The sequence below is a fragment of the Medicago sativa genome, chromosome 5 (genome assembly GCF_051527215.1).
Source record: "Medicago sativa cultivar Bolivia chromosome 5, Bolivia_mono, whole genome shotgun sequence".
Taxonomy (NCBI): Eukaryota; Viridiplantae; Streptophyta; class Magnoliopsida; order Fabales; family Fabaceae; genus Medicago; species Medicago sativa.
The window spans coordinates 6,536,927-6,556,376 of NC_140753.1; the positions used below are offsets into that span (position 1 = coordinate 6,536,927).

The following is a 19,450-nucleotide window of genomic DNA, read 5'->3' on the forward strand; positions in this document are numbered from 1 at the left end:
CAGAACTTTCATAATATAAACCATGATTTTATTAATTTATATATTTAATAAACAACCAATTCTTACTATTAAATAATGTTTTAGGATAAAAGTGGAAAACATGAGATGAATATTCAAACCCACAATCTTCAGACAATTATCCTATCTATGTTTACGAGGCTATCCATCCATCTACATCTACAATATTATGCACACCAATTGAATAAAAATCCTGTGAATAAAAATCATTGAACAATTATATTTATCAAAGAAAAACTATACAAGGTTTCACTTGTTCTTGTGGACTTAGCAATGTCACTAAGCGCAAAAATAAAAATCATCTAATAGCAAACATAAACACAATCAGCTACATAAATATTATTACAGAACTTTATACCAATTCTCCGAAAGTAAGGCACCAGTTCCTGAGTTATGATCAATGGCATATTCTGCTCTGACCAAACCAAGCTTGGCACCAACACCTTAAGATGAACCTTGACCCATTCGCCTATAGACTTCTGTAGGGTTCCCTTTGACATCCTTTGAACTTCCTATAGATCATTCCCATGCTCTGCGAAACCATGCACATGCATGCCTTTAACAGTTATCCGTAGCTCAGCAGCAAGCTGTAGAAAGAAAAAGAAATTAGTAAAAAGATAATAAAAATTAACTACTGTACAATAACATCTTGATAAAGAATCATAAAACGAGGCTAGTAATTCCAACCTCCAGCATGTTTCTGGCAGCACCAAGCTCACTTATGTTGTAACCCCTTACAGAGTAAGGTCCACGAGAGTAAAAGCATCATAACTCGCCTACACAACCACCATAGCGGCCATGGAGGACAAGAACCAGTGGTGGTGGTTTACCAGCTCCTTCCTCCACAGACATCAACTGGATAAACTGTGAGAGTTAGCTGGTGACGATTGAAGAATGGGAACTGAGTGCCAATGCCTAGGCCTTGATCTACCTGCAGTTTGCATATATGAAAACTGTATATTCAGAGCATTGCCAAAGGTCCATAGCATACTTCAAGAGTCTTAAATAGAAAACATAGATGTCTCGTCCTCAAAGGTATTGCAAGTTGGACCCTGAATTAAAGTGTTCACTGAAAATGTGTAAGTTAGAGCTCAATGGCATTGATTTATCCAAGTAGCCGGCATCATATAATGGAAAAGATTTAGTTGATGGCTAAAAAGAATGAATGTTTTCCACATCCAAAAGATGGAATCATGTTATAACTCTAGCCAAGGTATTATTCTGTAACAACGCATTTAGTCAACCTCAAAAGATCAGATACGCTAAAATACCATATCAATCTTGAATTAATTTAACATCAATAGTTATCAATCAAGGATAACCGCACCTAGATGTATTCTGAATTTTATGTGCGTCTTAAATAGTAATCATAGGTCTGAAATATTCTGCTCAATTAATATTAAAGATTATGGTTTCGTGGATTATCTACACCATCCAAATATGGATGTGCGTACTCCATCTTAAATGCAAGATCATCCTAGCAGAAAACATAAAGGAAATTTTCTGATACCAGTACCAATATTGACAAAACAAAAAACTATTTTCAGAATAAAATGAAGAAACTCGGCAGACTGGCTCAAGAGTACCTGAGGGTTGAAGAAGTTGCTGGTCGTAACGGAACCACTAAGAGCTCTATTCAGTCCTTGCAGATTCCGTTGCTCAAAAGAAACAGTTCCACCGGGTTGAAGTGAGGCCTGAACAAAATTGAACAGCAATCAATCAGATTAATTGAGCAGAAAAAAATCCCTAGAAGGTTGAAGAAAATGGATGTTTAATTTAACAGAAGTACAATACCAGAGCCGGATACCCTCCACGTCCAGGGAGAATACTCCATTCAGTACAGAAATCAGCTGTCTTCTGATCCATCTCTTTTACCTTAATTTCAACAATTATGCCTCCCTCACTGGTCTCATCAGGCCGTGGATTATCCTCAATATTTAAAAACAAAGCAAGGGAATTTATGTTTCTTAAAGCTTGCTTCCCTGCTTCAATTAAAGGTTTTACCCGGGCGCAGCTGTTAATCCAATACAAAGATCCATCAAGTGAGTAACAAAAACCAATGATCAGATTTAGGACAAAAAAACAATCAAAAACCATAATAACAAAACAACCCGATATCCTAAATATGCAAACAATCATTGAAATTGGCAGCAACTAACCATACTAGAAACATCAATAACGCAGAAGATAGCAAAAATCAACAACCCTCTAAATTGACACCAAAAAGAAGCCTTTGAATCTCCCATATATATAACAGATAACAACATCACATATTACATAACAATGTAGTGTATAATATTATACCTCTTTGGGAAGCTCTCTATGTATCACAGGGGTTTGAGTATAGCCTTCAACAACATTGCCAAGCTTATCGATGAACTGAACCGATAATTGACTTATATCACCTTCAACAACCTCACAAACAACCTCCCATTTAAAAGGCACCCTTCTCACTGTGAATATAGAAACCAAAACAAGCGTATCTTCAGTTTGTGACGGAAGTTGTATCCATGTTACACTCAAGCACCCCAGTTTGTGGCGGCTTCCATTAGGAGGACACCCTTAGCCCTCATTCAATCACCATAGTTTGTGGCAGCTTTCAACATGTTTTTTGATATATGCATCACTGTCGTTATCATCATCAGGTAGGTCTGATACTCACAGATCAAGGGTTGAATTCACAATGATAGGTTTGATACTTCAGATTTATTTTAAAAGCAATTGCGTCAGCATGTAAGTTGTGTTCAGGCCTCAGGGTTCATAAAAAAAAAAAAAAAACTGTGGCCATGAATGCTGATACTATCAGACCTATCAATTTGATAGTTATAAATAGTCCGAAGAAGTATAACTCATTCATATGAATGGCCTAAAGAAAAGCTTATCAATAAGTTGTCATTTTTATTAACAAATATACTACTGCATAATGATAATAAGTGTGATGCACATACAAAAATGTTGCAAGAGATATCAATAGAAACAAACAGTTACAGATCATAGAAACAATTACAGGCTGTAGAGAAAAATGAGATATTAAAAATATCAAACTGGCTGGATGGGACTATCACCGTCCAAGAATTAGAGTAGAATGGTTTAAGAGATGATTAAGATGATGAATGTAAATGAGTGAAGCTTGCTCGGTATTTATAATAAGAATGTCGAGTAGCAATGATAATATGTTATTTGGAAATTGTTCCATATCAGAAACAGTGCACCACATAAAACCAATGGCCACATTGCATGTGCAGAGAAACTGAAATAAATAAAAGGGAAGAATGCAAATATGATATAAAATATGGAATATGAGTGGGTACTTATAACAGGGCTTAGGCAGGAATATACATAGGAGGGAAATGATATTATGGTTGGCGTTTGCAGAGCTTGGCAATTGTATAAAATATATAGATAATTAGATAGATGGAGAATTTGACATAGGCTCTGTTATTGTTCCAACCTATTTTAGTATTTTACCAATCATAGCAGAACTAAATTACTGTCTGAATGCTTTACTTGTTTTTAGTTTGTTGATAGGCCAGTGAGAATTCGAGAGTCGTCCAGTTTTTACCTAAGCAACAACTTTTCATGTTGGTTTAAAGATTTTCAGCCCAAATTTCTGATAATAGCGGTAACGAGAAAAATCTTAGTGAAATAACAAAGATGTTGCCTCGTCAGTTATCATCTAACAGTGATATATTTGTGTCAAAAAAGCCCCTTTATGCACAAGTGTTGGGCTAAAAATATTGTTTTCTTCCTCAACTTTGTAGCAGCATTTCTTCTGCTTGTGGATCTAATCTATCTCCAGATAAGAAAGCATGGACTCTACCCTTCACTAATATCCAACTACAACCAGGTGCCTTCCTCACACCTTTCATCCTCATTTCTCTTCTTAAACTTGTCTCCTCAAGGTGCCTATCATTTGCGGCGTATATGTTGCAAAGGGTCACATGACCTGGTGCATTCAGAGGATCCAACTCAACCAATCGCGTGACTGCACGTCTAGCAATATCTGCATCTGTTTTACTCAAACCACATACTCCAATCAATGCTCCCCAAATGGTATGATTTGGTTCAACAGGTAGCCTCAACACAAACTCCTCTGCATCCTTCACTCTTCCTGCCCGGCCCAGAAGATTGATAATGCTTACGCAATGTTCCAAACCAGGTTGAAGTGCATAATCATTGAGCATAACACTAAATAACTCGCACCCTTTATCAACAAGACCAGCATGAGCACATGCTGTTAGGACACCAAGGAAAGTAACAGCATCTGGGTAAACTCCAAATTCAAGCATGGTTTCATACATATTCAAAGCTTCATTGGCCCTCCCATGATCCGAAAGGCCCATGATCATGGAGTTCCACGAAATTTTGTCTCGACAAGTCATGTTTGAGAATATCCTATATGCATCCTCTATCTCCCCACATTTTGCATACATTGAAATCAGAGAGTTTTCAAGATACATGTCATATTCATATTCATAAATAGTCTTTAGCTGCATAGCATGTAATTGCCGCCCTAGATCAAGATATGCAACAGATCCCACGGCTCCAAAAAGAACAGCATAAGTAGAATTTATAGGAGAAGCACCTTGAGCCATCATTTCAGCAAATAAGTTGATGGCTTCAGCAATTAGCTCATTTTGGACATACCCATAAATCATTGAAGTCCACGCAATGGAATCCTTATCACTATCAGGCATGTCATCAAAGAGATTGCATGCCTTGAATACTTGTCCAGCACTAAGATATCCAGAAATCATGCAAGTCCATGCAATTTTGTTTCGAATAGGGACCATGTCAAACAACTCTTGAGCCTTATCTAATTGACCAACCTGAACATAACCATTTATCATAGAATTTAAAGACTGATCATCACAATTTTTCAGATCACCTTCAAAGACACTGCGTGCTGAGTCCATAAGACCACACACAGAGTACATCCTAACAAGACTTCTCCCTAACCTACCATCATAATCATCAAGCTTCCATCTATTAACAATCATGTGAGCATGCAATTGCTTGCCAAGACAAGGAAACCCCATACCAGCACATGCATATACAAGAGAAACAAAGGTCTCCCCATTAGGCTTAGCATCAGAAAGTGTCATCATATCAAGAAAAAGTAACAACGCCTCTCGATAGAATCCATTCCAAGCGAACCCACCAATCATTGCAGTCCAAGAAACAACATTTTTCTCCGGCATAATCTGAAACAAACGAAAAGCCTCATTCACATCACCCACACGACAATACCCAGATATCATACTAGTCCAAGTGATCACATTCCTACACTCCATTTGATCAAACAAATCCCTCGCTTCATCCATTCTACCATTTTCCACATAACCCTCAATCATAGCATTCCAAGACACCACATTTTTATCAGGGGTATCATCAAAAACCTTTCTCGCTTCCTCCAAATCACCATTCCTAATCAAACCCACCACCATCGAGTTCCACGAAACAACATTCCTCTCAGGCATTTCATCAAACAGCTTCCTCGCATCATCAATCCACCCCAAACCAGCATACCCACTAAGCATTGCAGTCCAGGATACAACATTTCTCTCCGGCATATCATCGAAAAACCGTTTCGCTTGATGGGTCATACCGGATTGCAGATATGCGGACAACATTGCATTGTAAGTGACAATGTTTCTATGAGGCATTATATCAAACAGGTTTCGTGCTTGTTCAACGTAACCATGTTTAGCGTAGTTGGTGAGCATGGAAGTCCAGTGAACAACACAGGAGTGGATGTTTCCGGATGGGAAAGAGTGAAGAATTGTTCGTGCTTCGTGAAGAAATCCATTTGTTAAGTATTGGAGGAGCTGAGATTCGTCGCATTCGTAGTGAAGAGGAAAATGAGAGCGAGTTTTGAGAGAGAAACGCCTTAGACTGAAACAAGAACAACGCATCAACGGCACAAGAATTGGTGTGTGGTGAACAAGAACTTGCATGGCCTCAAGAATGACTACCACTTTTTTCTCATTTCACATTCGTTATTAGGTTATTGGTACGAAGTTTCCACTGCCGCTTAACAATGACTATTCTCCACCGCATGAGTCCACGGTTGTCTTAGACAATTCTAAACTGCTCGGGTTTGAAACCGACACCAACAAATGTTATAACGTACCACTCGACCACTGCAAATTGTTCGAAATGTTATGACCTCGATGAGCTATAGGTCGCCAGTAGACACATAAGAAATCAAACTCTTTATCACATATTTAAAGAGTTAAGACCTTACCATTTAGACCAATATATTGTTGGTCATTTAAGATCTCACTTTTGTGTCGGTTATTTTTAAAATTAACCAAATTCTAACATACAAATATTACTACTTGAACAAAAATATTTTCATTTAGAATACAAAGTTTTTTTTTCTTTTTCCCCTAATTTTTTTTAAGATCATATGATCCATTGATTTATATCATCACACGACCATGAATTGTATTAATGGTGGATTTAATCGTTTTTTTTTTAAAGTAAACAATTATATATTTTTTACAATTCTTCGTACAAATTAGCAATGCTCTAAATTAATATAAGACAATATATACGATCCTAACTCAAAAACTTATGCAACTTGATTGGCTTCGTGATAGACGTGTTGAAATTTGTGGTATCATAAGCTCAAGTAGCAAGTTAGAAATATGATAATTCAGTTGAGTTGGTCTAGTGATGTTGACTTGATCCTTTAAAATGTGCTCTTAGAGACATCTTAAGCTCCACTCTTTCTCTGGGTTTGGATATTGTTTTACTTTTTTTTTCTCAATTATTTTATTATTTAAAAAAAAAGTTATATGAACAATTATATGTGATATATCTCTATCGTGTTGGTTTTTTATGTTACTAATAACAACATTCTTCTAAAATATCTAAATTAATTTTTTTTTCGGGTGCAAAATACTTTTTCTTTTGTTACAGTACAGAATTAATTTATTAATTTGAGTCTATCAATTTAGCAAATAATATTCTCAAAAAGAATAATATGATCTGGAATTTTTAGAATTTTATTGATTTAAAGAGTCCATAATTTGAACCTATAATTTAAGGGACTAACATAATGATAGAAAAATAAATTACTACGTGAAAAAAGAAAAGTATTCATCCTTTGGTGTATTGATATAGTAATCTTCAGAATGTTTAACGAGTAAATGAATTTGATTAGTGGAATATACATCTTGTTTTTGGACCGGATTGTGGAATATACATTCAAAAACTCCAACAAGTATAACTTTTATCATTTAAAAAATTATAAAATATTTGAAAATGAATAGAATCATCAATAATAAGAAATTATTTAAGAACTAAGTTGATTATGAACCTCCTTTAATCTTTCTTTAGCAGGCACCGCGTCTACTAATCATGCTATATATATAAACTGTTTCATCAGTATATTAACAACATGTTCGAACCTGAATTAACAACACTCACGCACTCTTCGCACAAACTACTTGCGCTAGAGCGATGAGTGATTCAACAGTAAAAAGTAGTTGCAATTTTGCTGTGCAAACAGATATTGGATATCCAGCAAACATCATTATAGTCTTAAGATATAAATATATTGGAAGCACATGTGAAATTGAGTGGATTTAAAAGGCAGATAAAAAAATACAGTTAGATGGAGATGTGGATAAGTCAAACACCAACCATCTTCAAACTATAATGCCAGGAGTTTATTGGAAAATCTTGATGGTTAGAAAGAACTGTTACACAGATATGTCAAGAACTGCTACACCCTAACCTAAGAATTGATCCACAAGTTTAGCCACACTGTTGGCTAGGGTATCTGCAGCTTCCTGCGTGGATGCTTCGGCATATACGCGAACAACATCCTCAGTTCCTGATGGTCGAACAAAGCATCGACCTTGATTGTACTTGGCTGAAAACCAGAAAAGACAAGAGACCAAGCTGCAATATTAGTACAACTGAAATTCTAAAACTAGTTTAATGTTCTAATTAAAAGGCATTAGTAGATGGGTGAAACTGACTAGTATTTTCTCCCTCGTAAAATTTTAAAAAATCAATTGGCTTTCAGAACATCATTAGTATTATTCAATTAACAAACATTGAAGGAAAAGGAAGCAACAACAGTTAGACGGTTTCACGAGAAACGCAACCAATCAATAATGAACTAACATAGCACCAATCTTTTAGAATCAAAGAATGCAACAAATATATAAACAAGCCTCAAACAAATCTTGCATAATTGATGTGGAAAAATGCCACTAGTCTCCCTCCTTCAATTGGTGGGTAGAAATGCAACTGGCCTTGAGGTCAAAATGAGTGGTTCCATATTATATCACGGCAACAAATAAAAAGAGAAGGAGCAAAGAACATACAAGTTTCTGCATTGATGGCTTCCTGCAAACCAGGTGGACTCACAACCACAGTTTCTGCATTTGCTGTAACTACGGATGTTCGGTCAGCAACTTTAACCTAACAGTTTAAAAAACCAGAGGAACCGTTGATTTCAGAACAGTTTAAAGCAATTGCTAAAGAATGACAAAAAAAGTGATCGTAAGTTGCAACATATATAACAATAACAAAAGTAGGCACATGTTTATGCCCTTGACTAGCTGTCAAATTACCTGCAATATAACTTCTTGTGGTTTTACAAAAGTTCTACTTCCAGAAATGATATAGTAAGATAATAATAACTGACCTTGAGCTGCCTGCTAGGTAGATCGAGATAAAGTTCATTCCATCTCTGTATTGACCATCCCATGTGCTTCAATATGACTTCCACCAAAAGCACTCCACTCAAAGCATCTCCTACTGCTTGGTTGATCAACTTACTGACTGCCAATAATCTCAAAGCAGCCTTTTCTGCTTCTGATCCTGAAACAAACAACCAAAAGATTTATGTTTTGCTCTGCAGTTGAATCTTAAAATTGAACTGAGAAGCCATTGAATAAACCTTTGGATCCTGAAGAAAGCTTGTTACTTCTGACCTCTAACCACTCTATGAAAGATTCCGAAAATAGGATAGTTCCATGGCCATTTGCCTCAAAATATATACCGATATCAAATTCAGCAGCTTTTTCATGTAAATATTTCACTCCAGTGGGAGTTAAATTGACTTCGAGATCCAAATTTTTAAGGTAATTAGTAGAAGCTCCATTTGCATATGCAGTTTGTACAATACCAAGACGTGCTTTGCCGCAGTTTTTTATATCTTCTTTCTCATTAAGCAAACTTAGTTGCTCCCTAATAAATACAGCAAACAGGGATAGTATTTTGTCCCCATCAACAAGATCAATTTGAGCATTGCTTTCAGGTGGTACTGAAAAATAAACAAGCCGGTCAGCATCTCCATCCAAACTAGCACACCTGCAAACTAGAACCAACTAGCTCCATTAGTAGTAACACAATAAATAACACCAATATAGTAACATTAAGCAAGACACGTCTACTAAATCAAAGGTAGGGGATAGTTATCCAGTGTGGATTGGTTAAATCATTCATAACATGATATCCATTAAAAAAGATAATCTCAACTGTCATAACATAATGAAAAATTCCTGAGATGTAAATATTCATTTTTAGCATCAGATGATGAACAGACTAACCTTGTGCCAGCATCTTTAGAACCAAAGCCGCGTGGAGCAACCTTCTCTTTCTGCACATAATCAGCACCGACTCCATCATTCAATACACCTTCGTCATCACTGCTATTTCGAACCTCCATATCCAACACATTCAACAATTTATGCAAAATTCGAAGTTTTGCTCCACCAACACCATTAGCTCCATCCACAACCAATTTGTCATTCACCCCATCAAACACTTTTCGCTCAGTCGGGATCAAATCCATTAAGCACCTGATCCATTCACATAATGATCCTTAAGGATGTGTTCAATGATGGTTTCACCATCAATCACAGAAAGAAACAAAGCAGAATTATATCTATGCATCATAACAGAATTAGGAAAGGATTGTACTGACCTGAATGAGCTGGTTAGCTGTTCGAAGTAATCCTGCTCCGCCGCCTTTATGCCCTTATTTCTAGCACGAACCATCCAATGTAGTTGTGGAGTTGTCAAAATGCCCATGTCGGACGCAACAGCTCCAACAATTGAAGTGACTCCCTTCATATTTATCCAATTATTTACGACTTTAATACGACGACAAAATAGAACAAAAAGATTATAGAAGCTGAATATAGTTTATGGCGCCCATACTTGTCTAGCAGCTTCAAGCAAAGCTTCTCCACTTGGCCTTGTGTCTCTCCCCAAAAGTATTTCAGTCGGCCTGAACCCATCAAACGGAATCCTTTCTTTCTCAACAAATTCATTTATCAACTGCAAGCCGCATGTAATAACATTCACTGTGAGTTACTCCTTTCGATCTCGATTATAAGCAGAAGTACTTAACTTCACAATCACACTAATTAAGAAACTTGGTTCAGTACAATAATTTTTCTTAAACTCAAAAAATATGTACATTTTCAAAAGTGTACTTCATGAGAACTTGGTCCATGAGAATAAAAGAGACGTATAATATATATATATATATATATATATATATATATATATATATATATATTAATTAAGGATGATCTTAAAAACGACATTAAATATAGTGAAAGTAGTTAAATTTACTTATATGTGAGACAACCAAATATAAGTACTTTTTTTGCTTATATTTGATGTTGTAAGAAAACCAAATAAAAGACGAAGTATGTCTAATACATACTCCCTCCTTACTTCATTAATGTGCCTTTTAAATAGGCAAAGTACAAACTGAAATACATCAAGCATAAACTCCAGAACTCAGTACTAAATAATAGAACAACTACTCAATAAGTCAATAAGCACGCAGTATGCAACATGTGAGGTGAAATTCCAAAAGGAATCATGCAAATTTATAACAACAACAAAAACCATTTGGAGATTCAAACATACTGAGTGGCACCCCTCGGAGATGGGAATCACCCAATACTTAGCCGCACTAACTCCACTTCACACTCATCATGCCCTCCCCTTTCTGTTACTTCACTTCCCTTTTTATAAGGGATTGGATTAACGTTATTTTGTATCCTCCCCTTTAATAATGGGCCTAACCTCATGGTACAAAATTTTAAATTGGTCAGATATACCTAATACAATGCATAACACGGTGCTGGAAAATTTCAACCAATTTGAAGGACTTGTTGGCTGGGGGCCGATAATGATAGTTAAGTTCAACGTAATTTGATTTGCTAGCATATATGGATTACGTGGAAGGTGAGAAATAAGAAGGTCTTCAAAAAAAAAACGAAGGGGTGGTCGAATCACTAGTAGAGGAAATACAAATCATGAGATGGAAATGGTCAAGGAGCAAAGCGAAAGGTTGGATATTCAAAGTTAACCAATGGTTGATAAATCTAGAGTGTTTGGGATTTTAGCATGACAAATTCAGTGTCACAAAGATAACTTTTTTGGCAAGCAACATTAAATTTATTTATAAACTCATAAAATAAATTAAGTTAAGCTGATACAATGCTAGATGGTAACCATAAACCTAACCTATCACACAATTTCAAATTGAAAACAATTCAAGATCAGAATCCCAAACCTGAAGAAGTTGTTGAGGAGAAGGAGCATTTGCAAGTTCGTCAGCGAACGGTTCCCAATTTTGAGACAACATACCCCCATTCGGATCAGCGATTTTAACACCATTATCAGAAATTTTATTATGTGAAGCAGTGATCATAACTCCGATCACCGATTGCGTTTTCAACGATCTCAGAGCCGCCAGAATTCCAACTCTGTACACCGTCGACGACAGAATCGATGCATCTTCTCTAAAACCCGCCGTACCATACGACACCTTCACTCCTACACAAAAAAAAAAAAAAAAACTCAACCGTATTAACAGTAATAACAAAATACGAAAATGAAAACGAAAACGACATCGTTTTGTTAGTTAGAATATACTGTGAAAAGTAAAAATTGCGAAGAACCTTGAGGGAGCAAGAAGCGAGAAGAAGATTCTAGAAGCAGAGATTTTTGTTCTTCATCCATGGCTTCAACACAGAAACACAGATTCAGATTTACTGAACAATGTGTAATATTATGGTTAATTAATTAATTAAAAGGAAGGGTAAAAACGTCATTTGACGATATAATCGAAGAGTTACACTATTATATAATCGTAAATTGAAATGAAATCTTAAGATAAAGTTATTTTTGAACGAAAAAACCTAGAGAGAGTTAGTTAAGCGTTAAGATGGGTTTACTGTGGTGGCGGAAGGGGAAGAATTCACAACCTGAAGCAAAGTCGTCGACGACGGAGAACGCAGCAAAGAATGGCGGTGCCTCGGCGGTGAAACCAACCACGGAGGCGCCAGGGATGAACGGTGCAGTGGAGGTTAAACGGCCTTTGAACGCGAGTGTTTCAGTTTTCGAGTTTGGTTCGGTTGCTGCGAGCAACGATAAGGTTACTCTTGCCGGTTATTGTCCAGTTTCTGAAGATCTTGAACCTTGTCGTTGGGAAATTCTGCCGGCGGTTGAGTCAAACGCGCCGCAGTTTCGCGTTGTTTTCTGATTATGTGTATTCTTGTTTTGTTTTGCGAACTATTTGAATTTTGAACCGAAATTGATGATGTACTTTTATATATGAACACTGTGTTTTCTCTGTTATGTTTTTTTATTCCAATTCATTACGTGTTCCAGTAATTAGATTGTTCGTTATTATTTAATTTAATTTTCAATTCAGTGCCATTACTTTCATCAGCAACAATGAATCAAAAATCCAGTTTATGTATTACTACTGATGTGTATGAAATTGAAGTTAGAAATGAGATGGATTTTTTGTAAAATTGGGAGCAATGTAAGATGCTCATTCTGATAAATTTGTAATTGGGTTCTTAATCTAAAGATTGCTGGTCAATGGTGGTTGAAGTTGCTGCAAGGCTAAGTTTTTTGTTGTTGTAACGTTTGAATCTAGAGAAATGATATTTCAACATCCATTTAGTTACAACTTTTGCAACAACTTTTTTTTTCATACTCACATTACTTTCTATTTTATCTCTCTGTTGCTATGGTTTCTGTGCCAATACTACTTTTTTCTTTGTAAAATATGGTTGTCAAATAAGTTGTCACCAAATTGGTTGTTCAAATAACACTCCTCTTGATTTTATGAATGGAAAATTCTAGATGGACCCTTGATTTGTACAATTTGTAATTGTGTTCTAAATATTAGACATAACTTTGTCTCAATACAATGAAGCAAATTTCATTGATTCACCCTCATTTCTTGTCTCAAGAAAACAAATGGCATGTAAAAGTAAATTGCTAACACTATAAATAACATTAAAAAAGGAAACTAGCAAAACAATTTAAATACAAACTTCGTATCAGCATCTTCGTAATGTAATTTTCTTTGTCCCAAAATATAAGCAAAAAAGGCATTAATCTTGTTTTTTTAAATGTAAATTACGTTCAATTTTCTCTCTCTTTCATTTTTTCCATAACCAATAGCCAATGAAAATTGGTTTTACATCTTCCTATAAAACTTTTTTCAAAGCAAACACAAAAACTATACTTCAAGTTCTTATGTTTTAGTTTTCTTAATAAATATGATTTTTTTTTTTTTTGCTTATAATTTGGGACGGATGGAGTAATAGAGAAAACACAATGGTGGACGTTTGAATTCTAATATTTGTAGTGGTTTGATTGACTCAGTGGGTGTTGTTGCTGAGGAAGCCATTGCCAATTATTCTCTTTCATGCTTTTCTAAGACATTCTATTTTTTTAGGAATGCTAATGAGTGCTCCTATGGCATTGGTTAATCATCTAAAATAAGAAAGTTTTTATTAAAAAGGTGATGTAATACTCCATTCATTTCAAAATAAGTGTCGTTTTAGCCCAAAAAATGTTTCAAAATGAATGTCACTTTCAATTTTCAATGCAATAATAAATTTTTCTTTTCAATTGTACCCTTCAATTAATACTCCCTCCGTTTCAAAATGAGTGTCGTTTAAGGTTTTGGCACACAGATTAAGAAATGGAATGAAATAACCATTAGACATAATACTTTTACTAAACTGCCCTTACTTTATAAGAAAAAAACAAACTAAAATTGCGTTGAAAATTGTGTGAGAGAAAAGTTGGAGTATTTATTTATTGAGAGTAAAGTTGGAAGAATAAAATTAAAGTTGTATTGGAAATGTAAAGTGACATTCATTTTAAAACAATTTTTTTTTTGCTAAAGTGACACTCATATTGAAAATGATGGAGTAATATATACACTACTTCCAAATGTAATGAAAACCAAACCGACAGTTGATTAGGATAATTTGGTAAAATAGCATCTCTCTTTCTTTTAATTAATGCATTTCTTAATACGTGTGTGAAAGCCTTAAACAATATTCATTTTGAAACGGAGAGTAATTATTTGGTCAAAAGTTACACCTTATGTTTCCAAGATAAAATTTGTATTCATGGATTTCTTAACAAATGCCCAAGGAGCACTGGTTAACAAGACCCATTATTTTATTTTATTTTTTGACGAAAACATCTCTTTCCTTTCTAAGACTTAAAACATAGGATTGTGAGCGGTGCAAGCCCTTGTTGTCATTTTAGTAAAATTATTAAAAAAAGAGTAAATTACATTGACCTCCCTTGAGGTTTTCTTAAACAACACAAACACCCCCTCTAGTTTTCAAAATACATTAACCTCCCCTCATTCTAACACCATCGAATGTCATGAGACTTGCCGTCACGAATTGATTTAACACAAATAATTGTGATTGGTTGTTTATCAAATAATTGACAAATTTAAATTACCTCTCATAAATTTCATCATCCAAACACATTCTAAAGAAATGAAATGAACAGCATACAAAAAACTTCTTGGAAACAAAGCAAAGTTAATAAGTTTTTTCTTTAAAAAAAAATTAAGCATGACTTGAATATCAAGGCAATCTAAAGAAATTAAAAGAACACCATACAAAAGAGTTCTTGGAAAGAAAGCAAAACTAACAAGTTTTTTCTTTAAAAAAAATTAAGCATAACTTGAATGATTAAGAGCATCTTTAAAATATAGTCTTGCATTTATAAAATTGAGCAGCACTCTTGTAATGGCTGCCAATAGCTGTGTTTCTACAGAGATGTTTAGAGTGAAGAACAGAGGTGGAAAGGTGGAGAAGGAGAGGCTATCAATACTTGTTAAACGCAAAAGCAAACAATTTATGGTACATGTTTATCAATATTTGAACTGAGGGGAGGAGGTTGAAGTGTACATTACAAAAGCAAAAGAAATCAATAGCACGCAAAAGGAACAAATACATTTTTACACCAATGATGCAAACCTTATTGAACTCCTGTTTCATAGCATACTGTAACTATCTTCATCACTCATCCACAGGAAACACAATATGGCTAATATAAACACAAAGAAAGAAGAGAGTTCCAATGCAAAGGCTGCCCAACCGATCACACCAGCATGTATTAATATGCTTGGAATCGCAATGCCTCCGAGAGTTGAGGCTCCGGTTAAGAACTTGCCGAAATTCACCCAGCTGCACCACCATTCAGCAAATCACAAAACAAAACGAGAAATGATTAATCACTCATCTCAAGATATGGTTTTATACTATTTTCCTTTCTAAAGCATTCAGATCTTAATTTAATTACGAACAAATTTTTTTTGACAAATTGTATGCCAAAACTGAACGATCTTACTTCTTAATGTAGCCAAAATAAAAGCTTACCTATTATCAGATTCAGAAAACATAGAAGAACCATCAGACCCAGCAAAGAACAGCAACGGCATTGGAAGAAGCACATACGTTATAGCTGCAAAAGAACAAAACACCGAATGTAATAACCACCAACCAAGGGGATTTTCTCCCCGTAACAATGCCATCAAAGAAAACATTTAAACTTGCAGTGTACTGGAATCATATTTCAACGTATTTTATCTTACCACTAAGCATCGGCCACCAATTATTATACAAAGCACATGCCTGACAACACAAAACACAAGTTAGTAAGTAAAGAATGATATTATTACCAAATAGTTGTCAACTTTTTTCTCTTTATGAATAAAATCATGGACAAAAACAATACCGACCAAAATTTGTAAGACGATTCCTCCTGAGACCAAAAGTGCCAAAAAGAGAAGCTTCCCTGTGTTGAAACAGTAACGTACATATCCTGGTATGTCATCCATCTTCCAGTCACCTCATGTTACAGAGAGCAAGCAGTATAATACAACTGAAACAGATCTCGTAAGCACTAAGCTATGAGGGTATTAAATCAGAAGCAAATACTGGTATATGAAGAAGCAACACTGACATAGACATGATAATGAGATGAAGTCAAAACAAAAGTGGAAGTCCATGTTCAAAGTTTTACATTGTATTAATTATTGCCCTATTTGGATAAGCAACTTGTTTTTCAGCTTATAGCATAAAGTTACTTATATAACACAGGATAAAATCAAGTCAACTGTTTCTATATAATCTACAAACTGTCTTCATAAGCTATCATAGAGAACTTATGAAAATAAGGTGAAAACAGCTTATGAACATGTCATTAGTTGTTTTCGTAAGTTCTCCTAGACAGTGTTCCAAATGATTATGTCAGCAAATAAACACAAATAAGCCAATCCAAACAGGCCCTATATCACATTCAAATCATACATTGATCACATGTATAATACACAGAGCCTGTCTATGCACCAAGAAAGCAAACCTAGTAGCTTAAGATCACGAACAAGCAAGTCAACCAATAAATCAATGATATCAAAAATATAACAAAAGCCATGTTGTATCGTCGTGAATCAACACCATTAAAAGCAATATGATCTTAGGCTCTATTTGGATAAACAACTCAATTTACAGCTTATAGCATAAGTGCTTGTCATATAAGCGCTTATAAATCAACTATTTCTATTAAACAAGATAAAATAAAGTGAAATTGAATTTGTATAAGCTATAAGCAGTTTTAATAAGATATGTTGAAGAACATATCGAAATAAGCTGTCATAAGTTCTCACAAGCAGTCTCACGAGTGATTATGTGAGTGGATAAGTTGAATTGATTGAATCGTGATTTGGCATACAAGATAAACGAGATTGAAGGCATTTTTACAATGCATAAATGAGAATTATATGAAATAACCTAAAATGAAAAGCAAAAGAATTAAAAACATACAAAATTGTTTCTGATTGTTGAATCAATACATACAGCAACCTAATAATTGGATAAAACGATGAAAGATCAAATCGATAATAAGGTGGTAAATTTTGAAAATTGGTACCTGAAAACTCAAAACGAATTTTCTGAGCTTTGAAGTGAAACGTTTTTTGTGAGGGTTACTTCTTGGTTTATGATTATAGATACATCAACCAACGTAGCGGTCCAACCTTGGAAGGATACTCTGTCCTCGCCTCACCTTACTTTCTCCATTCATTTTTATTAACATTTTTTTTTCTTTCTTTCAAAGTTATGGATAAAAATATGATTATTTTCGACTTCTAAAAAATCATTTTTAAAAGTCAAAAATATTTTTTTTTGTTACCAATGGATACTTAGAGCATCCACAATGGTAGTTCCTTAATAGGGACTTTTTAAATGGACCCCACGTTACACATCACTTATTTATAATATTTTAATAAAAGTACTTATTAAGGACTCAATGACTCCAATGGGAGTACACTAATAAGAACTCCAATGAAAAATACTTAAATAGGCCCCACTAACTTACATCATTAAACAAAAATAATTTGTTTATTAAATTATAAATTGCCTCATAATATTTAATTATAATCCTTAAAAAAATTAAATTATAAAATATTTATTTATTCGTATGAACTTAAATTTTTGCACATTTGCTAATAATTTGAAAATGGAAAAATTAACATTACAAATTTTACATTCCTTCATTAAAAAAAATAAAAAAAAATAAAATAATAATAATAATAATAATAATAATAATTTGCATGAATTACATTTTATTTAAAATGATGATAAATAGATAAAATAATATTGAAAACAACTATTAATTTTGGTGACTCCTTAAAATATTACTCCTTTTTACAAGTGGGACCAAATAGTACACATTTTATTATTTTTTTAATGTGGGACCCATTAGTTACTCAGGAGAGAGAGGGTCCTTATATAGTTGTCCGTTCCTTAACAGAGACTCATTTTTTCTTCCTCCAATGGAGGGTCCTTAACGGGGAGTGGTCCTTGTTAAGTAAGGACCCCCCATTGAAGATGCTCTTATAGCATGGAAAATGTTAACAAATGTATTATTAAATTTAAATCCACCACTTGGGTGTGTGAGTTTATAATGGCTTTGTCATTTCGTCTATCTACCAAAAAAAAATTTAAATAATAAAAATGTGTATCATTTATGATTTTGACAAGTATTTGATTTGTATTTATAAGACAGATTTTATTTTTAAACTTCTTTAAACAACGTTTATAGGACACTTGTTATTATGATTCGTATAACATTTCTTTCATGTGCAATCTTATGTTGTTTGTTCATATGCAAAATATTGACCTTCAAATTCAAGATATTATTACCAGTGACGGTGATAGGGTGTAACATACAAAATATTTTTGTTAAAAAGAAAAATCTACAAAATGTTTATATCATGCTTCCCCAAAAGATGTATGAAACAGTATTTTGGAAAGCATGGCTTGTATATAGGGTGATGTCGTTGACAACATGGTTCAGAGTAAATATATATATGGTGTCAATTAGGTAAAATTTGCATATAGCTGGTAGAACGATGAAGAGGCGTCACTCTTACCCAAAGTTTCTTGGAATTAGTAATGGAAACTTACCCCAAGCAGCATCCAATAATTCCTTTGCTAAATGATGCATCCTGCAATCCTTGCACGAGCTATCATGAATCATAGAGACACCCTTTTGGACTCCATATGTCCTATCCGTGATAATGAACATGAGACCTTGGCGCATTGTTTATCTAACTGTAACGGGGCAAAAGCTATATGGAACTTGATCATGGGCTCTAATTTAGTTTCTCCGAGGAGGATAGCTGGATATTCATGTGGTCCCATGATCGTGTTGGCAAGCTTAGCAAAGTGATACTTATTACCATGTGAATTATCTGATGTGCTAGAAATGAAAGAAAAAAAATGATAGAAGCACGCCTCTTATGATGTTTGTCAAAGATCAAGGTTGTAACTCGCGATATTATTCAAGCTTTCAAGGATATACATAAGGAGACTTCAGTCTCATTTTACTGCTCGTCAAATAGGTCATTCTTATTCATATATCCGGATGTGGATGGTAGTGCTCAAATCAACTTAGGGACAACATGATTCAGTGGCTTAGTTAGAGACTCTAATGAACATTTCATGTATAATTTCCATTGTAATATTGACTACTCGAATCATCATCGTGTAAAATCTTGGCATTAATGCATGAGATTCAAATTTTCTGAGAGAAAAGTTTTAGA

General features: G+C 34.5%; 4 protein-coding genes and 1 pseudogene across 7 annotated transcripts; 1 reads left to right on the forward strand and 4 right to left on the reverse strand.

Moving 5' to 3' along the window:
• Window positions 1-214: 214 nt before the first annotated feature.
• On the reverse strand, window positions 215-3,599 carry LOC146919550 (protein TOC75, chloroplastic-like; annotated as a pseudogene). Its single transcript, XR_015011078.1, has 6 exons — window positions 3,581-3,599; window positions 2,323-2,579; window positions 1,813-2,032; window positions 1,605-1,712; window positions 706-949; window positions 215-605 (listed from the first exon to the last, which is right to left on the reverse strand). The product of XR_015011078.1 is annotated as a protein TOC75, chloroplastic-like (transcript).
• LOC146919551 (pentatricopeptide (PPR) repeat-containing protein) lies at window positions 2,964-6,239 on the reverse strand. Its single transcript, XM_085712990.1, has one exon. The coding sequence runs from the start codon at window positions 5,973-5,975 to the stop codon at window positions 3,768-3,770; it is 2,208 nt and encodes a 735-aa protein (XP_085569116.1). The 5' UTR covers window positions 5,976-6,239; the 3' UTR covers window positions 2,964-3,767.
• Window positions 6,240-7,511: 1,272 nt separating this feature from the next.
• On the reverse strand, window positions 7,512-12,067 carry DRT101 (phosphoglucosamine mutase-like protein). The gene is made up of 9 exons (XM_085712991.1): window positions 11,970-12,067; window positions 11,582-11,844; window positions 10,207-10,326; window positions 9,971-10,113; window positions 9,594-9,845; window positions 8,942-9,354; window positions 8,687-8,862; window positions 8,364-8,460; window positions 7,512-7,903 (listed from the first exon to the last, which is right to left on the reverse strand). The coding sequence occupies exons 1-9, from the start codon at window positions 12,028-12,030 to the stop codon at window positions 7,761-7,763; spliced, it is 1,668 nt and encodes a 555-aa protein (XP_085569117.1). The 5' UTR covers window positions 12,031-12,067; the 3' UTR covers window positions 7,512-7,760.
• A 107-nt stretch (window positions 12,068-12,174) lies between these two features.
• On the forward strand, window positions 12,175-12,684 carry LOC146919553 (allyl alcohol dehydrogenase-like protein). Its single transcript, XM_085712992.1, has one exon. The coding sequence runs from the start codon at window positions 12,236-12,238 to the stop codon at window positions 12,551-12,553; it is 318 nt and encodes a 105-aa protein (XP_085569118.1). The 5' UTR covers window positions 12,175-12,235; the 3' UTR covers window positions 12,554-12,684.
• A 2,466-nt stretch (window positions 12,685-15,150) lies between these two features.
• On the reverse strand, window positions 15,151-17,533 carry LOC146919554 (Vacuolar protein sorting 55 (VPS55) family protein). Of its 3 annotated transcripts, none has more exons than XM_085712993.1 (5): window positions 17,275-17,533; window positions 16,085-16,227; window positions 15,938-15,977; window positions 15,723-15,807; window positions 15,151-15,530 (listed from the first exon to the last, which is right to left on the reverse strand). In XM_085712993.1, the coding sequence occupies exons 2-5, from the start codon at window positions 16,181-16,183 to the stop codon at window positions 15,338-15,340; spliced, it is 417 nt and encodes a 138-aa protein (XP_085569119.1). In that variant the 5' UTR covers window positions 16,184-16,227; window positions 17,275-17,533; the 3' UTR covers window positions 15,151-15,337. The 3 variants fall into 3 exon arrangements, with proteins under 3 accessions (XP_085569119.1, XP_085569122.1, XP_085569121.1); XM_085712996.1 differs by having other exon boundaries at window positions 16,085-16,194; window positions 17,275-17,415; XM_085712995.1 differs by having other exon boundaries at window positions 16,085-16,248; window positions 17,275-17,398.
• Window positions 17,534-19,450: the final 1,917 nt, after the last annotated feature.